The 21,256-nt window shown below is 45.2% G+C and overlaps 1 protein-coding gene across 1 annotated transcript in view; it reads right to left on the reverse strand.

Moving 5' to 3' along the window:
* The window catches only part of LOC121008305 (E3 ubiquitin-protein ligase RNF213-like), a 393,898-nt gene that overhangs the window by 172,090 nt on the left and 200,552 nt on the right, over positions 1-21,256 (reverse strand). Inside the window, exon 25 of the mRNA XM_040440760.1 lies at positions 16,309-16,431. Coding sequence (XP_040296694.1) covers positions 16,309-16,431 — 123 coding nt within the window. The remainder of the gene's footprint in view (positions 1-16,308; positions 16,432-21,256) is intronic.

A 21,256-nucleotide genomic window follows, 5' to 3' on the forward strand; every position in this document is an offset into this window, starting at 1 on the left:
ATTTTTACGATGTTCACCTGAGGAGTTAGGTAATGTGATATTTTTATAGAGCAGGTTGTTACGGACGTGGCAATACCTAATATGTATACTTTTATTTATTTAGGTTTTACACAATAATATCATTTTTGAAACAAAAAAAAAATCATGTTTTAGGGTCTCCATAGTCTGAGAGCCATAGTTTTTTGGTTTTTTTTGGGGCGATTGTCTTAGGTAGGGTATCATTTTTATTTTAAAAAAATATTTTATTGGTTTTCCAATTAGGTAACACAGAATAAATCAAGATCACAGTTGTACAGTAACAGAGCTTTGGCCATTCATTACATATTTGTGACATATATGTTGACATTTCAATTCTATGTTGTATTATATAATAATAAAGCAATTTTCCTATTTTTGTATTAAACTTTCTTGAGTATTTGCTTCAGTGAATGTAACTAAACGATTTAACAATAACAATTGCCGTAACTGAGTATCAAAGGGATGCAGACTAGAAAGGTCTGAGTTTTATTGTTGAGTACTTAGAGGAGGTTTCTATATACCTTCCAGGGGCCCTAAATGCTTTCAAACTGGTAATAGGTGTTGGATTCCCAGTGAGCTAACTGTTCCAATCAATATATTTGATCACATTTATTTAACCACAGTGATATCTCTGGGGAAGACGTATCCTTTCAATTTGCAGCTATTAGCAATCTTGCTACCGCTAAGAGGTGTTGGCACAAACTCTTCTCTCGTTTGTTGTAGGAAGTTAGTGGCATCATTCCCAAAAGGCATATCTTTGGCGTTTGTTGTGTTATTTTTTCCCTATTTTGGATTAGATATTTTCTTGAGGGGGTCTTTCGTACCCATAGCCATCTGCTCAAAGCACGTAGGGCTAGTTTCGCTTGGGGTATGAGATTTTTTGATAAATTGGAGGAGGTGTAACCTATGAAAACCTGCAAGGTTTGAGTACCGCTGTTCTTCAGTGATCGTATCTGAGTTAGGCCTCATGCACACGGACGTTTTCTTTCACGGTCCGCAAAAACGGGGTCCGTAGGTCCGTGATCCGTGACCGTTTTTTCGTCCGTGGGTCTTCCTTGATTTTTGGAGGATCCACGGACATAAAAAAAAGTCGTTTTGGTGTCCGCCTGGCCGTGCGGAGCCAAACGGATCCGTCCTGAATTACAATGCAAGTCAATGGGGACGGATCCGTTTGACGTTGACACAATATGGTGCCATTTCAAACGGATCTGTCCCCATTGACTTTCAATGTAAAGTCTGGAGTCCCTTTTATACCATCGGATCGGAGTTTTCTCCAATCCGATGGTATATTTTAACTTGAAGCGTCCCCATCACCATGGGAACGCCTCTATGTTAGAATATACTGTCGGATATGAGTTAGATCGTGAAACCTCATTTCCGACAGTATATTCTAACACAGAGGCGTTCCCATGGTGATGGGGACGCTTCTAGTTAGAATATACTACAAACTGTTTACTGCCCCCTGCTGCCTAGCAGCATCCGATCTCTTACAGGGGGCAATGATCAGCACAATTAACCCCTCAGGTGCCGCACCTGAAGGGGTTAATTGTACTATCATATCCCCCTGTAAGAGATCAGGGCTGCCAGGCAGCAGGGGGCAGACCCCCCCCCCTCCCCAGTTTGAATATCATTGGTGGCCAGTGCGGCCCCCCCCCCTTCCTCCCTCTATTGTAATAATTCGTTGGTGGCACAGTGTGCGCCCCCCCGCCCCCCCTTCCTCCCTCTATTGTAATAATTCGTTGGTGGCACAGTGTGCACCCCCCCTTCCTCCCTCTATTGTAATAAATCGTTGGTGGCACAGTGTGTGAACCCCCCCACTTCCTCCCTCTATTGTAATAAATCGTTGGTGGCACAGTGTGCGCCCCCCCTTCCTCCCTCTATTGTAATAAATCGTTGGTGGCACAGTGTGCGCCCCCCATCGGCCCCCCCTCCCTCTATAGCATTAACAACATTGGTGGCCAGTGTGCGGCCTCCCATCTCTCCCCCCCCCGATCATTGGTGGCAGCGGGTTACTAGCAATAGTACAATAGTAAAAGATTCATACTTACCTGGGAGCTGTGATGTCTGTGTCCAGCCGGGAGCTCCTCCTACTGGTAAGTGACAGTTCATTTAGCAATGCGCCGCACAGACCTGTCACTTACCAGTAGGTGAAGCTCCCGGCCGGACACGAACATCGCAGCAGCCAGGAGCAGGTAAGTATGAATCTTCTACTATTGTACTATTGCTAAGTAACCATGGCAACCAGGACTGTAGTAGCGTCCTGGTTGCCATGGTTACCGATCAGAGCCCCAGCGATTAAACTGGGACTCCGATCGGAACTCCGCTGCCACCAATGATGGGGGGGGGGGGGGAGAGATGGGAGGCTGCACACTGGCCACCAATGTTGTTAATGCTATAGAGGGAGGGGGGGCGATGGGGGGCGCACACTGTGCCACCAACGAATTATTACAATAGAGGGAGGGAGGGGGGGGGCGCACACTGTTGGATCCGTCTGTATTAAAGTAACCTACCGCCACGGATCACGGACACGAATGCCAATCTTGTGTGCATCCGTGTTCTTTCACGGACCCATTGACTTGAATGGGTCCGTGAACCGTTGTCTGTCAAAAAAATAGGACAGGTCATATTTTTTTGACGGACAGGATACACGGATCACGGTCTCGGCTGCAAAACGGTGCATTTTCCGATTTTTCCACGGACCCATTGAAAGTCAATGGGTCCGCGAAAAAAAACGGAAAACGGCACAACCGCCACGGATGCACACAACGGTCGTGTGCATGAGGCCTTAGTGCTGTACTGTCTCAATATATCCAATCCCAGATTGCTGTTGCATTGTTTTTACACGTATCTGTTAATGTGGATCTAAATTCTGAAGTGGAGTCCCACATTACGTCTGTAATCTGGAGAAGGGATGTTAGGGGGTTTGTAAGCAAATAATTAGATTTGCCATAATGTAACGGTGTTAAATGTCAATGGGTTTAGTATAGTTCTAAGGAGGTCCAACTTGTGATTTTTGGCCAAGGCTAGTGACCGCAGGGGGACTTTCGACATATCTTGTTCAGCAGATAGATTCAATCTATCTGGTGGATTACGTATCCATTCCAAGACTCTTAGACTCTGAACCGCTCTATAGTATATGTGGAAATATGGAACTCCCATACCTCCCTCTTTATTTGCTTTGATTACTTGAGAATGTTTGGGTACTTTCACACTAGCGTTTTTGTTTCCGGTATTGAGTTCCGTCACAGGAGCTCAATACCGGAAAAAAACGGATAATTTTTATCCTAATGCATTCTGAATGGAGAGCATTCCGTTCAGGATGCATCAGTTCAGTCCCTCTTACGTTTTTTGGACAGAGAAAATACTGCAGCATGCTGCAGTTTTCTCTCCGGCCAAAAATACTGAACACTTGCCGAAATGCCAGATCTGGCATTGATTTACATTGAAGTGTATTAGTGGCAGATCGCATTAAGTGTTCTGGCAAAACGGATCCGGCTTTCCGGCCTGCGCATGCGCACAATTTTTAAAAATGCAAAACAAATAATACCGGATCCTTTTTTCCGAATGACACCGGAGAGACGGATCCAGTATTTCAATGCATTTGTCAGACGGATCCGCATCCGGATCTGTTTGACAAATGCCATAAGTTTGCGTCCGGACTGATGGAACTGCCTGCCGGAATCCTCTGCCGCAAGTGTGAAAGTACCAGTCCCACTCCAAAGGAACTGAGTAAGCATCCTCTTCATTTGTGCAAAGAAGGTCTTGGGTAGGGGAATAGGTAGTACCTGCAGATAGTATAGTATTTTTGGATGGATGATTGTTTTGATTAGAGCTCTGCACCCAAACCAGGAGGTAAATGAGATATCCCACGTTTTTTAAGAGAGTGTCTATAGTGTGTGGTACATTTTTATAATTTTCCTGATATAGTTTGGAGGGTTGGGGAGTAAGGTAAATGCCTATAAAGGGGATACTACCCAAAGCCCATTTAAATGGCGTACACCTCTCAAGTGTTTCCTGTGTTTGTGGGTCTAGAGCAGGCATGCTCAACCTGCGGCCCTCCAGCTGTTGCAAAACTACAAGGTTAATAATCCTACTCGTGTTCATCCTACCCTCTCAACCACTTATAAATCCTACCTGCTCTGCATTATTCAGCCTGGGAAGGAGAGGTGGTAGCCTCAGGGCTAGTACTGTCGCCACCAATTTCAAATCATTATTAAGTAATGAGATTGGTCGATAATTGAAGCATAAGGACGGGTCTTTGCCCTCTTTTGGTATTTATAGTGATTTTAGCCGCTGACATTTGTGGGTATAGTGGTTTCCCTTCTCTGATTAGGTTACATATTTGTAATAACTTGGGCAATAATACATTTTTGAAGGAATCGTAGTATTTCATAGACCATCTGGACCTGTGCTCTTATGTAGTCGCGTTGATTTAACTGATTTTTTTTTATTCTGCTAGCGTAAATGGTCTAGTCAATATCTCTGATTGTTCTTTACATAATTTTGGTAGGTGAAGGGAGCTAAGCCATGCGTCTATTTTAGGCATTCTAACCTTTACCTCTTGCTCATTTAGTGACAGCCTAATGTTGTAAAGCTGTGAGTAATATTCAGTGAACCTACTGGATATTTGTTCCGTATGAAGGAGTGGTTGCGCCGTGGATGATTGAATATTATGTATATATGAATGGACCTTTCTCTTTTTCAGTTGTGAGAGTATAAATTTGTCTCCATGTGCATAGTAGCGGAATTTAGCTGATAGATATATCTTAGCTGTTTTTTCACTGAGTATGTTCTTTAACTTGGACCTAAGGAGGTCTAATTGGCTTAATATGTCTGACGTTTGTTGTCTTTTGTGTATAGATTCCAGCCTTTGTATCTGGGTTTGCAGATTTAAGACTTCTGCCTCTCTTCTCTTTTTGTGATATGCTCCTAGTGATATGAAGTGTCCCCTTACTACAGCTTTTTGTGCCTCCCATACCACATTTGGAGAAATGCTATGAAACTGATTAATTGCAAAATAATCCTACATTATTTTCTCTATATGCTTTACATTTTCAGGATTATGTAGGAGTATCTCATTCAGTCTCCATACCATTTCTCTTTTGGGGGCAGTCGCTAGAGAGAATTGTAGATAGACAGGGGCATGGTCTGATAGTACTATTGACCCAATTGACACTTTTCTACAATGAGGTAAAAGTGAGGGGGACACAAAGATATAGTCTAACCTCTGATATGAGGAGTGTGCTGGCGAGTAAAATGTAAATTCTTTCTCGTCTGGGTGTAATGTTCTCTAACTGTCCACCAAGCCAGCTCCAGCGATACTATTACGGATATGTCTAAGTGTGGTTTGCGGTTGGGAGGAGGTACCCGTAGATGTGTCTATGTCAGAGAAGAGTGTAACATTTAGGTCTCCTGACAGTACAATTAATGCTTCTGCAAATCTGTGGAATGCATCCAGGGTTGCTCTTAACCATTTTGCTTGTGAAGAGTTAGGCGCGTATATGTTGCCAAATGTGTACAGTCGTGGCCAAAAGTTTTGAGAATGACACAAATATTAGTTTTCACAAAGTTTGCTGCTAAACTGCTTTTAGATCTTTGTTTCAGTTGTTTCTGTGATGTAGTGAAATATAATTACACGCACTTCATACGTTTCAAAGGCTTTTATCGACAATTACATGACATTTATGCAAAGAGTCAGTATTTGCAGTGTTGGCCCTTCTTTTTCAGGACCTCTGCAATTCGACTGGGCATGCTCTCAATCAACTTCTGGGCCAATTCCTGACTGATAGCAACCCTTTCTTTCATAATCACTTCTTGGAGTTTGTCAGAATTAGTGGGTTTTTGTTTGTCCACCCGCCTCTTGAGGATTGACCACAAGTTCTCAATTGGATTAAGATCTGGAGAGTTTCCAGGCCATGGACCCAAAATGTCAACGTTTTGGTCCCCGAGCCACTTAGTTATCACTTTAGCCTTATGGCACTGTGCTCCATCGTGCTGGAAAATGCATTGTTCTTCACCAAACTGTTGTTGGATTGTTGGAAGAAGTTGCTGTTGGAGGGTGTTTTGGTACCATTCTTTATTCATGGCTGTGTTTTTGGGCAAAATTATGAGTGAGCCCACTCCCTTGGATGAGAAGCAACCCCACACATGAATGGTCTCAGGATGCTTTACTGTTGGCATGACACAGGACTGATGGTAGCACTCACCTTTTCTTCTTCGGACAAGCCTTTTTCCAGATGCCCCAAACAATCGGAAAGAGGCTTCATCGGAGAATATGACTTTGCCCCAGTCCTCAGCAGTCCATTCACCATACTTTCTGCAGAAGATAAATCTGTCCCTGATGTTTTTTTTGGAGAGAAGTGGCTTCTTTGCTGCCCCTCTTGACACCAGGCCATCTTCCAAAAGTCTTTGCCTCACTGTGTGTGCAGATACGCTCACACCTGCCTGCTGCTATTCCTGAGCAAGCTCTGCACTGGTGGCACTCCGATCCCGCAGCTGAATCCTCTTTAGGAGACGATCCTGGCGCTTGCTGGACTTTCTTGGACGCCCTGAAGCCTTCTTAAACAAGAATTGAACCTCTTTCCTTGAAGTTCTTGATGATCCTATGCAATCTTAGTAGCTACAATATCCTTGCCTGTGAAGCCATTTTTATGCAACGCAATGATGGCTGCACGCGTTTCTTTGCAGGTCACCATGGTTAACAATGGAAGAACAATGATTTCAAGCATCACCCTCCTTTTAACATGTCAAGTCTGCCATTTTTTCCCAATCAGCCTGACATAATGATCTCCAGCCTTTTGCTCGTCAACATTCTCACCTGAGTTAACAAGACGATTACTGAAATGATCTCAGCAGGTCCTTTAATGACAGCAATGAAATGCAGTGGAAAGGTTTTTTTTGGGATTAAGTTAATTTTCATGGCAAAGAAGGACTATGCAATTCATATGATCAATCTTCATAACATTCTGGAGTATATGCAAATTGCTATTATAAAAACTTAAGCAGCAACTTTTCCAATTTCCAATATTTATGTAATTCTCAAAACTTTTGGCCACGACTGTATATTTGCGTTCCCAGAGTCCCTTTGATGAAGATATACCTGCCTTCCTCATCCACAAGTGTTGAACTCACCGTCCAAGGGAGTTTTCTATAGACTGCGATGCTAACTCCTTTTGACGCTGAGTCTGGATTTGTACTGTGATACCAGTGAGTATAAATAAGATGATCCAGAGGTGGAACATGTTTTGCCCGAAAGTGGGTCTCCTGTAATAAAAAGATGTCCACCTTCTGTTTGTTTAGCATATTGCATATTTGGCTCCTCTTGGCGGGTGCATTCATGCCCCTCACATTAAAGTAACATATCCTAATCGCAGCCATCATTGTAATAATCTATGACATTTGAATGCATTTCTGGACACATGTGATGGATGAGAAATTATTTCCTCAACCTACTACCTCTCAGGTCTCCTCCTTTCTCAAAGTCCTTCCCTGACTCAGCTGGTACATAAACAGTTAATGAACATCTGAGTAGATATTTAAACAAGCATCTCATGCCTAGTACACCTCTCTTGCAAGTTATATTGACAGATGTATGATTCTGGCAATTGAGTGACATTACATATGCACTGAAAATAACAGTAATTAAACCAACACTAAACTGGGCCCCTATCAGGAGCTGTAACTTAGCCACAATAGTGTTAGTAATTTTGCTGGGTGTAGACTGCCACCTAAAGGATCTAGTATGATGAGCGGGCTGCTTCCCTACATGGACATACCCCATCTAGATAGTTAAGTAATCTACCTGGATAAGTTGGGTTAAAAGAGATGTGGTATGTGAGGACAGGAAAAAAGGAAAGGGTTTGAGGAGGAGTAACTTAGACTAACATTATGAGTTTTAAGCCAATATCTCAACCTTCCCAGAACACATTATGTTATGAATATGTGGGCGACACACAAAGGCTCATGCTGGTTCCAGGGAGATCGTTTGTGGTGTAAATCTTCCTGATTTTCTTTTGTGCCTTTGTTGTCTCCCTGTTCCCAACGACATCCAAGGTATAATTATTGGTAGGACTGGAAGTTCTGTTAGTTCATGCACTGGATTCCAGTCAGCAATTTGAGGATCAGCAACGCCTAGGTGTTCATACAACCTCTTAAGATCATTGTGTGCTCTCACCACCATTTTTCTCTCTGGCGCGTTCACAAGTAAGCTGAAAGGAAATAGCCACCGGTAGTTAATCCTTCTGTCTCTCAGCACATCTAATAGTGGTTTTTATGAACCTTCTTTTCTGTAATGTCATTGGGGACAAGTCTTGAATGATAGATATGGCAGTGTTTGTGTACATTACTTGAGTTGAGGATCTGGTTGCCTTTAGGATCTTTTCCTTGATTTGGAAGCTTGAAAGCTTGCATATTATATCCCTCGGCTGTTCTGTGGCGCTCTTTCTAGTTTGACTTCTGATGCTATATCTGCGCCCAGGAGATCTGCAAAAAAGTCCTGTTGCACTTGCACAATGGCATCCACTTGCATGCTTTCAGGAAGCCTTTCAGTCTTAAGTTATTTCTCCTACCGTGATTATCTTGATCTTCTAGCTGAATATATAGGAAGTGTAGGAAGGCACAAGGGTCCGTCATTGACGGAAGGTACGTATCACCGAGGTTCCTGGCCTCGGTGAGATAGGAACCGGTAATTTTGTGTGTCAGCGGCAGCTAGTGCTCGCTGACACTGTTTTACTTAGTGTGGCTGTAAAGCTAATCCGGGCCGGTTCTTATTGGGAGAAGCCAAAGAGCAGGGTGGGTGGCTGTTCCCCACGTCCAGGCCAGGTTTTGGGCTGGGTTTAAAAAACCCAGCCAGCAGCTCAGCTGGGTGTGGTATGATCCTCCAAGTGATAGTGGAGCTGTGGAAGCGCTGTGTTTTTGGGAGCTGAGGAAATCTGCCATGCTGTAAGGCTGAAAGCCGCATGAGAGCCGCCTGCTGGGAGTCAGGCGCCCTAAAGTCTGCTGTGGTCCGATAGGTGATTTATGTTGTTCTGGGGACTCTTGCTGTGTGAATTAACACCAGGACCCTTTAAAGCATTGTTTTTCTTTGCTGTGTGAATAAACACTGGGCTTTTGTTTTTCAACCGTGGTCTTGCCTCTGTATTGCGTCCACTTACCCTGCCTACCAGAGCAAATCCCTACAACTGGAGGAGGATGCGCGCACGCGCAGTGAGGCTGGCGTGAACGCCAAAATATTTTTGGTTTGCACACGGGCGTATGTCATTTATCAAACCTGCTAGATTTAAACCTGTGACACGTGACAAAATGGAGGCTGTTCTGAAGGCCCTCATGGAGGCTAATGTGCAGCAGCGAGAGACCAACCTGTAGCAACGCGAGGCTAATAAGCAGAAGCAAGAGACCAACCAGTTGCTGCTACAACACATGATGGCTTTGAAAAACAGCAGGAGCAACCCCAAGCGTCTACGATGCCCGGAAAGCAGTCCGTGCAGCAATCCCTAAGATGACACTCACAGATGACATCGAAACCTACCTGGCGATGCATGAAAAAGTGGCCACCAGGGAAAGGCTGCCCAAAGACCAGTGGACTGAGGTTGTTGCTCCTTTCCTGGCATCAGAATCTCAGCAGGTGTATATCGATTTGCCGGACGATCCAAAGGTAAAGGGGGGGATTTTGGCAAGACTAGGGGTTAATGTGCTGGTCTGCGCCCAGCGGGTGCATCAGTGGGAGTTCAACCTAGCTGAGCCCGAACCTGCTCAACCTATTACAAAAGTGGCTACAACCTGACGTGCTGAGCCCCACTGCTATGATGGACCGATTGTTAGCAGACAGGTTCTGGAGGGCTTTGCCACCCCCTCTCCAGCAATGCATTGGCCAGGTCTCTCCAGGTAATGCGCTTAAGATGGTTGACTTGGTGGAGCACTATGAGGCGACCCAGAACTTGCAGGAGGGTTCTTTTGGCAGTCAAATCCCGTAACTCTCCACCGTGGACCTGGCGACTGGTGCCCACCAAACCTTCCTGGGATGTAACCCCTGTGGACCCCGCTCCAATAATCTGCTGGCGGTGTCGGGAGCCTGGCCATGTTCGAGCTGACTGTCCACATCAGGGGGAAAACATGGACACGAACTATGGTTTCCGTCAATCATTGTATGCCAGGAAACTGTGTGCAGTGGGTGCTCCGGACTCTCTGAACCACCTGTGCCAGGTGGAGGTGGGAGACACTCCAGCGGAGGCTCTGTTGGTATCAGGGAGTCTGGTGACCCTGGTAAGGGCTTCCCTGGTACGCTCCGCTGAGTACACCGGCTGCAAGGTCGGAGTCATGTGTATACATGGGGACTTAAAAGACTACCCAACTGCTATGGTGTCTCTGTCCACGGTTTCTTGCATGTGAACCCATGAGATGGCTGTCGCAACTAACCTACACTATAAACTTATAATAGGGAGAGACCTCCCGGGCTTCCCGACACTGTGGCCGGTTACGAGAGTGACTGATACCCATGAGACAGGAGTAACCCTAGCAGAGTGGCCTGGCTCAGGGGGGAGACCAGAACCCTGGGAACCTGAGTCCGAAGGGCCAGCGGTAGGGGTGACCGCCACTTCGGTGGAAGATGGAGGACTTGCAGCCGGGGCCTGAGCTGGCAGACCTCAATGTCTCCGGGGATAATTTTGGTACTGCACAAGACCGGGATCCAACCTTATCCCGAGCCTGGTAAAATGTACTAATAATAGATGGTGAACCACAACAACCAGGGGCAGAGTCGGTGTTCCCCCGTTTTGTGGTTCGTCAGCATATGTTGTATCGGGTAAATCAGCTGTGAGGTGAATCCATTAAACAGTTGGTGGTGCCCCAGGCTTATCGCAAACTCGTGTTAGAGTTAGCCCACCAGCATGTTCTCGGGGGTCATCTGCGAATGCAGAAAACACAGGACCGGATACTACAACGGTTTTACTGGCCCAGTGTGTTTAAAGAAGTGGATAAGTTCTGTAAGTCTTGTCCGACCTGCCAGGCAACTAGCCCCCAGCACTTTTTTCGCAGTCCCTTGGTACCTCTCCCGATCATCGAGGTACCGTTTGAGTGAATCGCCATGGACCTAGTAGGCCCAGTACCAAAGTCCGCTAGGGGACACCAACACATGTTGGTTGTCCTTGATTATGCCACTCGGTACCCGGAGGCAGTGCAACTGCGACATATATCGGCAAAACTTATAGCTAAAGAGCTAACGGAGATGTTCTCCCGAGTGGGGCTACCTAAAGAGGTCCTGACTGACCAGGGGACCCCTTTTATGTCCAAGATCATGAGGGAACTCTGTAAGTTGCTGCACATTAAACAGTTACGGACATACGTGTACCATCCACAAACTGACGGACTGGTTGAAAGGTTTAACAAAACACTAAAAACCATGTTAAAAAGGGTGGTATCCAAAGATGGAAAGGATTGGGACCTTCTTCTGCCCTATCTCATGTTCGCAGTGCGAGAGGTGCCCCAGGCCTCTACTGGGTTCTCGCACTTCGAATTGTTATATGGCAGACATCCTCGTGGCTTGTTGGACGTAGCCAAAGAGGCATGGGAACAACAACCCACTCCGCATAAAAGCGTCCTTGAATATGTTACCAAGATGCAACAGCGGCTAGAGACCGTTTTGCCTCTTGTCAGGGAGCATATGGAGGCCGCTCAGCAAGCCCAGAGTCGGATCTATAATCGGCAGGCTCGAGTCCGGATCTTTATCCTGGGTGATCGGGTTTTGGTTCTGGTGCTGACCGTGGACAGTAAGCTCCTAGCCAGGTGGCAGGGGCCCTACGGGGTACGTGAAAAAATTGGAGAGGTAAATTACAAGGTACACCAGCCGGGGAGGTGAAAGCCGGAGCAGGTTTATCATGTTAATTTACAAAAACCTTGGAAGGATAGGAATACCTGTACGGAAGACAGCGCGGTGCCGGGCTTTCTAGGGCAAGAAGGGCAAGAGGTTCCGGCTCCTCTGTCTGATGCAAAGGAAGCAGTTGCCACAATAAAAATTGCTGACAGCCTCTCCTCTAAACAGGCTCAGGAAACCAGGGAGTTCATTAGTCAGAACACGGATGTGTTCTCAGACCTCCCTGGACGCACTTCCGTAATCCAACATGACATTGTCACTGAGCCTCAGGCAAAGCCATACCGGGTACCCGAGGCTCGGCGAAAAGCCATCTCGGAGAAAGTGCAGCTCATGTTGCGGCTTAATGTCATTGAGGAGTCTAAAAGTGAGTGGGCCAGTCCTATAGTCTTAATTCCCAAGCTAGATGGGACGTTACGATTTTGTAACGATTTTTGGAAATTAAACAAAATATCCAAGTTCGATGCATATCCCATGCCTCGGGTAGATGAACCTATTGAGAGGTTAGGCCAAGCCAGGTATTTTTCTGTTTTGGACCTCGTCAAAGGCCTCCTTGATGGAGGCTGCCAAGGTGAAAACTGCCTTTGTTACACTAGAGGGGCTGTACCAATATAAGGTGTTACCCTTTGGCCTGCATTGGGCCCCCGCCACTTTCCAACGTCTAATGGATATTGTACTTCGTCCACATCGGCGGTACGCCTCGGCTTACCTGGACGATATTATCATTCACAGTACCGACTGGGAAAGTCACCTTCCCAAAGTACAGGCCGTAGTGAACTCCCTTTGAAAGGCGGGACTAACAGCTAACCCAAAGAAATGTACGATAGGGTTAGAGGAGACTAAATATCTTGGGTATGTCATTGGGCGCGGAGTCATCAAACCCCAAGTAAGCAAAATAGAGGCGATACGGAATTGGCCCCAACCTGCCACCTCTAAACAAGTAAAGTCATTTCTGGGAATGGTGGGCTATTACATGAGGTTTGTCCCCCATTTTGCCACTTTAGCGGCTCCGTTGACAGGGCTCTTAAAGGGACGGAAGTCCGTGATAGTCCGCTGGAATGACCAGGCGAAAGAGGCTTTCTCCGCTTTGAAGTCGGGCGCCACCAAAAATGGGGACCCAACACAGGCCGACTCAAAGCGGTGTTGCATTAATTTTTCACCAAGATCTTGCATTGATGATAGTAGAGTCTGACTGCTGTGCAAAGCCTTCTCCAGGTCATCCCAAAGATTCTCAATGGGGTTAAGTTCTGGACTCTGTGGTGGCCAATCCATGTGTCAAAATGATGTCTCATGTTCCCTGAACCACTCTTTCACAATTTGAGCCCAATGAATCCTGGCATTGTCATCTTGGAATAAGCCCGTGCCATCAGGAAAGAAAAAATCCATTGATGGAATAACCTGGTCATTCAGTATGTTCAGGTAGTCAGCTGACCTCTTTCTTGGAGCACATACTGTTGCTGAACCTAGACCTGACCAACTGCAGCAACCCCAGATCATAGCACTGCCCCCACAGGCTTGTACAGTAGGCACTAGGCATGATGGGTGCATCACTTCATCTGCCTCTCTTCTTATCCTGATGCGCCCATCACTCTGGAACAGGGTAAATCTTGACTCATCAGACCACATGACCTTCTTCCATTGCTCCACAGTCCAATCTTTATGCTCCCTAGCAAATTGAAGCCTTTTTTTTCTGGTTTCACTCACTGATTAATGGTTTTCTTATTTCTTACAGCTACACAGTTGTTCAGTCCCAATCCCTTTGCATTGTGCGCGTGGAAATGCTCTTACTTTCACTATTAAACGTAGCCCTGAGTTCTACTGTTGTTTTTCTTCGATTTGATTTCACCAAACGTTTAAGTGATCACCGATCACGATCATTCAGGATTTTTTCCCCGCCACATTTCTTCCTCGAATACGATTCGTCCCCACTATCCTTCCAGTTTTTAATAATGCGTTGGACAGTTCTTAACCCAATTTTAGTAGTTTCTGCAATCTCCTTAGATGTTTCCTCTGCTTGATGCATGCCAATGATTTGACCCTTCTCAAACAGACTAACAGCTTTTCCACGACCACGAGATGTGTCTTTCGACATAATTGTTTAAGAAATGAGAAACAACTCATTGCACCAGTTGGGGTTAGATAACTTCTTGCCAGCTGAAAGATAATTGCCCCTGCAGTAATTATCCAATAGGAGGCTCATAACTATTTGCTTAGTTAAATCCAGGAGGCAACTTTTTTTTGGGACAGGCAGTGTAATACATAATAATAAAATAAAAAATACATTTTAGAGGACCCCCCATTAGACCTCAGATCAGACCCTCAATGTTAATAAGACCCCCAATAAAACTTCAGATCTGACTCTCAATGTTATTAAGACCCTCAATCAGACCACCATGTTAACAAGACCCCTTTTTAAGACATTCAGATCAGACTGGTATGTCTATAAGACCCCTTTTCAGACACTCAGATCAGACCCCCAATGTTAAGACCCCCATTCAGACCTCAGATCAGAGAAGAACAATAAATCAACTTACCTCTTCTGCCATGGATGTCGCCACTCCAGGGATCCAGTTCCTGCTCTTTCTGAAGCGCACTGTGCTGTGACCCAATGTGTCACAGTGTGGCTATGTCCTCACGCTGTGCACAGTCATAGCACATCAAGCATCCGAGGACCAGGGAGCGCTGCATTTACCGCTTCCGGGTCCTCCTGTACTAATGAATGCTTCCATAATAGAAGCGCTCACTGGTTTTCGTCCCATAAGGTACAGACATCCCCCCCCCCCACTTTGGGGGGAAAGAGTGTGTCTTATAGGGTGAACAATATGGTAATTCTCTCCTCTTCTGACTGCAGCCTATTGTCACATTCCCCACTGTCCCATCTCTTCCTCAAATTGGTAAAGATCACAGTGAGCTGAATAGGGGCTGCAAGTTGCACACCATAGGTACATAGATACTAGCTGCCATACAACCTGAGATGCAGCTGCTGCTGAGATATGTCCTTGGCACGGAAAGGGAATCTGTCACCAGGAAATTCATTGTTAAATGCAGCACATTACATTGTAGGACTAGCTCAGGTGAATGTAATAAAACATTTCCCTTTCCGATCCACAGATTCATTGTGGAGAAAAAGTACATGTAAATATGCAGTTAAAGCGAACCTTTCACCAGGATTTCACCTAATAAACTATTAACAGTACCTTATAGATTATGCTCATTCTGTTTAAATGCATTCTTGTCCCGCTTTCCTGGGATGTATATTCATGAAAAAAACGACTTATAAAGTCCTTGTCTCCAGCTCCTGCAGTCACGGTGGAAGTCAAGGGGGTAGCCCTTCCCTCACTCCGGGCTGTACCTCCCCTGCCCTAACCCCTCCTCTAACTAGTGAAACTGACACCCGGCTCAGTCGCCGGGACCGCGCTTGTACTGGCGGCGCATGCGCCGTTGGTCTCAGTAGCAGCGCGATCCCGTCTAGGCGCGGACTGAAGCGCGATCCTGTGAGTGTATTGCGCATGCGCCGTCCGTCCCCGATGCCTCCCTGTCTTCTGTTCTTCAGGCGCGCGCCTGAATAGAAGACAGGGAGGCATCGGGGACGGACCGCGCATGCGCAATTCACTCACAGGATCGGGCTTCAGTCCGCGCCTAGACGGGATCGCGCTGCTACTGAGACCAACGGCGCATGCGCCGCCAGTACAAGCGCGGTCCCGGCGACTGAGCCGGGTGTCAGTTACACTAGTTAGAGGAGGGGTTAGGGCAGGGGAGTTACAGCCCGGAGTGAGGGAAGGGCTACCCCCTTGACTTCCACCGTGACTGCAGGAGCTGGAGACAAGGACTTTATAAGTCGTTTTTTTCATCAATATACATCCCAGGAAAGCGGGACAAGAATGCATTTAAACAGAATGAGCATAATCTATAAGGTACTGTTAATAGTTTATTAGGTGAAATCCTGGTGAAAGGTTCGCTTAAGGCACACAGAGGGTGAACCCAAGCCACTCTGTGCACCCTTGCTCCTCCTGCTTCTGATACCAGCCCCTCCCTCTACTTATTGATCGACAGGGCCAGGGCAGATGACTGTGCACCGTCAATCAAGAGGGAGAGCGAGGAGCTGGCAGAGGAAACAGAAGGAGCAAGGACACACACAGTGGCTTGGACCTACCCTCGGTGCACATAACTACTCATTTGCAAATTGATTCAAAGTACTTATTCTCCAGAATAAAGCAACAGATGGCTTATTGAAAGGTATCATTACATTCAATTGAGCAAGTCCTACAAGGCATTATGCCTGGTTTAACACTGAATTTCATGATGAAAGACTACCTTTATTGTGACTGTTATGGAGTTAACAAAGGTGGAACAAAAGTAGGTGTATAGTAGAAAATAAAAATGTTTCATGTGTAAGTAATCAGTTGTAAAATGCAGTTAATGGTTACCTCTATGGCTTTTACAATACTTTCTTCTTTTCCCTCCATCATCGCTCTACCAATACCATCTCTGAGAACTTTGTAGCTGTTGCCCCACACCAGGAACTGATCAATTTGACTTTCTTGAGAGTCCTGCAAAAAAAATAATAAACAGATAAATAACATCAAAAGGTTAATGCATATTATTGTCAGCATTTGTGCATCATGCAAGCATATCAGGCTGTTTAAGCAAATTAATTGTGAGAACCTGATTACAGGCAGGGCATCACACTGCAGACATAGCTGGGACCTGGAGGTGGGGTTACATAATGATGGCAGACTTTTCCTGGTCCAAGCAGGCTAATTTCTGGTAAGTTACATATGGCTCAGTGGTTAGCATTGGTGCCCTGCAGTGCTGGGGTCCTAGGTTTAATTCTGACCAAGGACAACATCAACATGGAGCTTCCTCCCACACTCCAAAGACATACTGATAGGGAACTTAGATTGAGTCCCACTGGGGACAGCAAATGATGATAATGTATGTAAAGAGCGTCAGAATATGTTGGTGCTATATAAGTAAGTAAATTAAACATATGGCAATGGAAAACATAATTGCAGAGGTACTGCCCATTGTTATATGGATCAATAGTGAAGACCAACTTGTATTAAAGTAACAAACAGCAGCACTTTTTAGAACTTCCACCATTGATAATCTTTGCTTTTGTGTTTTCAGCAATGACATGTTATCTTGGCAAGGTGCAGTAATGATGTCATTGATGTTAACATGTCATCTCCGTAGCAAAGTTTACAAAGACTGGCCTGGAAGGGGTGGGGGCAGTTGAAACCAAGAAACCATGAAAGAAGAGGGGTAAAGGAAAGGAAAGCACATATCATTATTTTCACCTATATTTGGTCTGGAAAGTGCTTTATACAATGCTCATCTTAACAACCAAAATTTTAATGCAACTAAAATTCTAAATGAAAAAACTTTAAAAAAAATAAACTGCCTCAATTAAAACCTTCTAACATTTTCTGTTTACAGCAATTATACTGACTTATACAATACATCTTCATAAGAAAGAAGAAAGACAGTATGGCTGCAGGAGAAGAGTCCTCAGAATTTCTTTGTAACCAGTCCAGTAATCATGAAGACACATAGGTCTACATGGAGCTGTATTACAAACTTGTATGGTCATTTTTAATTTAAGCAATATGGAAAGTTCCTGCATTTCACAGGTAGAGGGAACAATGGATTCAATGCAATTACAGCAAATTCTGGAATCAATCATACCACCAACTGTAAAAAAGCTGAAGTTGATAAAAGGATGGCTTTACAAATGAATAATGATACTAAACACATCTCAAAATCCACAATAGACTACCTCAAAAGGCGCAAGCTGTAGGTTTTACCATGGCCCTCACAATCCCCTCATCTGAACATCATTGAAAATCTGTGGATAGACCTCAAAAGAGTCGTTCATGCAAGACAGCCTGGGAATTTCATAGAACTGGAAAACTTTTGCAAAGAAGAATGGACAAAAAGCCCTCAAACAAGAATTGAAAGACTCTTGGCTGGCTACAAAAAGCGTTTACAAGCTGTGATACTTGCCAAAGGGGGTGCTACTAGTTACTAACCGTGTAGGGTGCCCAGACTTTTGCTTCAGGCCCTTTTCCTTTTTTGTTATTTTGAAAATGTAAAAGATAACAATAAAAAATAGTTTTTGCTTAAAATACAAAGGGAATGTGTCATCTTTAACTTTATGCCTTTTGGAGATCATTTAATATTTAACTTGCTTAAAGGGATTCTCTGGGAATTAAGAAAATTAAAATACTTAAATATTAATTTATGATAAATACACTGCTCAAAAAAATAAAGGGAACACAAAAATAACACATCCTAGATCTGAATTAATTAAATATTCTTCTGAAATACTTTGTTCTTTACATAGTTGAATGTGCTGACAACAAAATCACAAAAAATGGAAATCAAATTTTTCAACCCATGGAGGTCTGGATTTGGAGTCACACTCAAAATTAAAGTGGAAAAACACACTACAGGCTGATCCAACTTTGATGTAATGTCCTTAAAACAAGTCAAAATGAGGCTCAGTAGTGTGTGTGGCCTCCACGTGCCTGTATGACCTCCCTACAACGCCTGTGCATGGTCCTGATGAGGTGGCGGACGGTCTCCTGAGGGATCTCCTCCCAGACCTGGACTAAAGCATCTGCCAACTCCTGGACAGTCTGTGGTGCAACGTGACGTTGGTGGATAGAGCGAGACATGATGTCCCAGATGTGCTCAATTGGATTCAGGTCTGGGGAACGGGCGGGCCAGTCCATAGCATTAATGCCTTCGCCTTGCAGGAACTGCTGACACACTCCAGCCACATGAGGTCTAGCATTGTCTTGCATTAGGAGGAACCCAGGGCCAACCGCACCAGCATATGGTCTCACAAGGGGTCTGAGGATCTCATCTCGGTATACTGCAGAGCACACTACTGATTCTGTATCTTACGCAACCGGAAGAGTCAGGTGGAACGCAAATGCGGTCCACACATGACCGGCACCCACATCCGGAAGTCACCTGACCGGATGTGCCGCTATGGAACGCAAATGCGTTCCACGAGGGCTCGATACCGGAAGTGACGACTCCGGCAGCCCGCTTTTGACACGCAGATGCGTTCCACCTGCATCAAACTTCCGTTGGCGTCCCTCATGGTGAGATGAACGGCTCCAATACTACAGGCTACCCGCCCAACCTCACATGCACATTATGGTACAAGGTATGTTATCACAAACTGCTGATGTCAATGAAATTAATTGCACCACAGGTCACTCCCCCTCACATGTATTTGTATGTGGGTATATAATCCCCACCATTTGGATGTATATGCATGCTTGAAAAAGGCCAACATAGCCGAAACGTTGCATCCGGAATAAACTCCACTTTTTGCACCCTTTTTGGACGTGCTGTCTCCATTTTTTTATTTTTCTGGATTTCTACAAGTTGCTTTACTGGGGGCTTTTTACCACCCCTCCTGGAGACGAGCACCCGACACATTACTACTTAGGAGTGCTGTCCACCCATATTTTCTGCCAATGCCAAACCTGTCATGCTGGAGGATGTTGCAGGCAGCAGAACGTTTTCCACGGCGTCTCAAGACTCTGTCACGTCTGTCACATGTGCTCAGTGTGAACCTGCTTTCATCTGTGAAGAGCACAGGGCGCCAATGGCGAATTTGCCAATCTTGGTGTTCTCTGGCAAATGCCAAACGTCCTGCACGGTGTTGGGCTGTAAGCACAACCCCCACCTGTGGATGTCGGGCACTTATATCACCCTCATGGATTCTGTTTCTGACCATTTGAGCAGACACATGCACATTTGTGGCCTGCTGGAGGTCATTTTGCAGGGCTCTGGCAGTGCTCCTCCTGTTCCTCCTTGCACAAAGGCTGAGGTAGCGGTCCTGCTGCTGGGTTGTTGCCCTCCTACGGCCTCCTCCACGTCTCCTGATGTACTGGCCTGTCTCCTGGTAGCGCCTCCATGCTCTGGACACTACGCTGACAGACACAGCAAACCTTCTTGCCACAGCTCGCATTGATGTGCCATCCTGGATGAGCTGCACTACCTGAGCCACTTGTGTGGGTTGTAGACTCAGTCTCATGCTACCACTAGAGTGAAAGCACCGCCAGCATTCAAAAGTGACCAAAACATCCGCCAGAAAGCATAGGAACTGAGAAGTGGTCTGTGGTCACCACCTGCAGAACCACTCCTTTATTGGGGGTGTCTTGCTAATTGCCTATAATTTCCACCTGTTGTCTATCCCATTTGCACAACAGCATGTGAAATTGATTGTCACTCAGTGTTGCTTCCTAAGTGGACAGTTTGATTTCACAGAAGTGTGATTGACTTGGAGTAACATTGTGTTGTTTAAGTGTTTCCTTCATTTTTTTGAGCAGTGTATATTCCCAAATACCTTTCATTAGTTATAATGGTTCGTTTTGTCTGGGAAGCAATCATTAGGAGAAATAAAATGGCCGCTGTTCTATTAGTGCACACAAAACCTGTCCTAATCACACAGCAGGACAAGTTACTTCATAGCACTGAGATAAAGAGCTGCCTCATTCTCCTCTCTGCTCTGCTTGTCAGAGATTATGGTCCTAAATAGAGCTAATAAAATGAATCTGTAGGAATGGAGTTCATGAGGAGACATGAAGTACAGAGCGGAGGGTGGGGATGTGGCTGATGAGCAGCAGCTCCGGTATGCAGTCTGCATTACCACAGTCTGTCCTGACCATCCTCTCTGTACTTCATGTCTCCACATGAACTCCATTCCCACACAGATTTGGCTAAAGATTTTATCTACTTCTTGATCGACAGGGCCAGGCCAGATGACTGTACACCGTCAATCAAGAGGGAGATTGAGGAGCTGTCAGATAAAACAGAAGGAGCAAGGACGCACACAGTGGCTTGGACCTGCCCTCAGTGCACCTAACTTCTCATTTGCAAATGGATTCAAAGTACTTATTCTCCAGTATAAAGCAACAGATGGCTTATTGAAAGGTACCATTACATTCAATTGAGCTAGTCCTACAAGGTATTGTGCCTGGTTTAACACTGAATTTCATGATGAAAGACTACCTTGATTGTGACTGTTATGGAGTATTCAGGACCATAATCCCTGACGAGCAGAGCAGAGAGGAGGATGAGGCATCTCTTTAGCTCAGTGCTCTAAAGTAACATGCCCTGCTATGTGATTAGGACAGGTATTGTGTGTACTAATAGGACGGCGGCCATTTTATTACTTCTAAAGATTGCTCCCCAGACAAAATGAGCTATAATAACTAATGAAAGGTATTTGGGGATATATTTATAATAAAGTAATATTTAAGTATTTTAATTTTGTTAATTCCCGGAGAACCCCTTTAACTGTTCACAGTTACAGTAATTTTGACCAGGGGTGCCCAAACCTTTGCATGC

This window comes from Bufo bufo, chromosome 1, assembly GCF_905171765.1.
Source record: "Bufo bufo chromosome 1, aBufBuf1.1, whole genome shotgun sequence".
Classification (NCBI taxonomy): domain Eukaryota; kingdom Metazoa; phylum Chordata; class Amphibia; order Anura; family Bufonidae; genus Bufo; species Bufo bufo.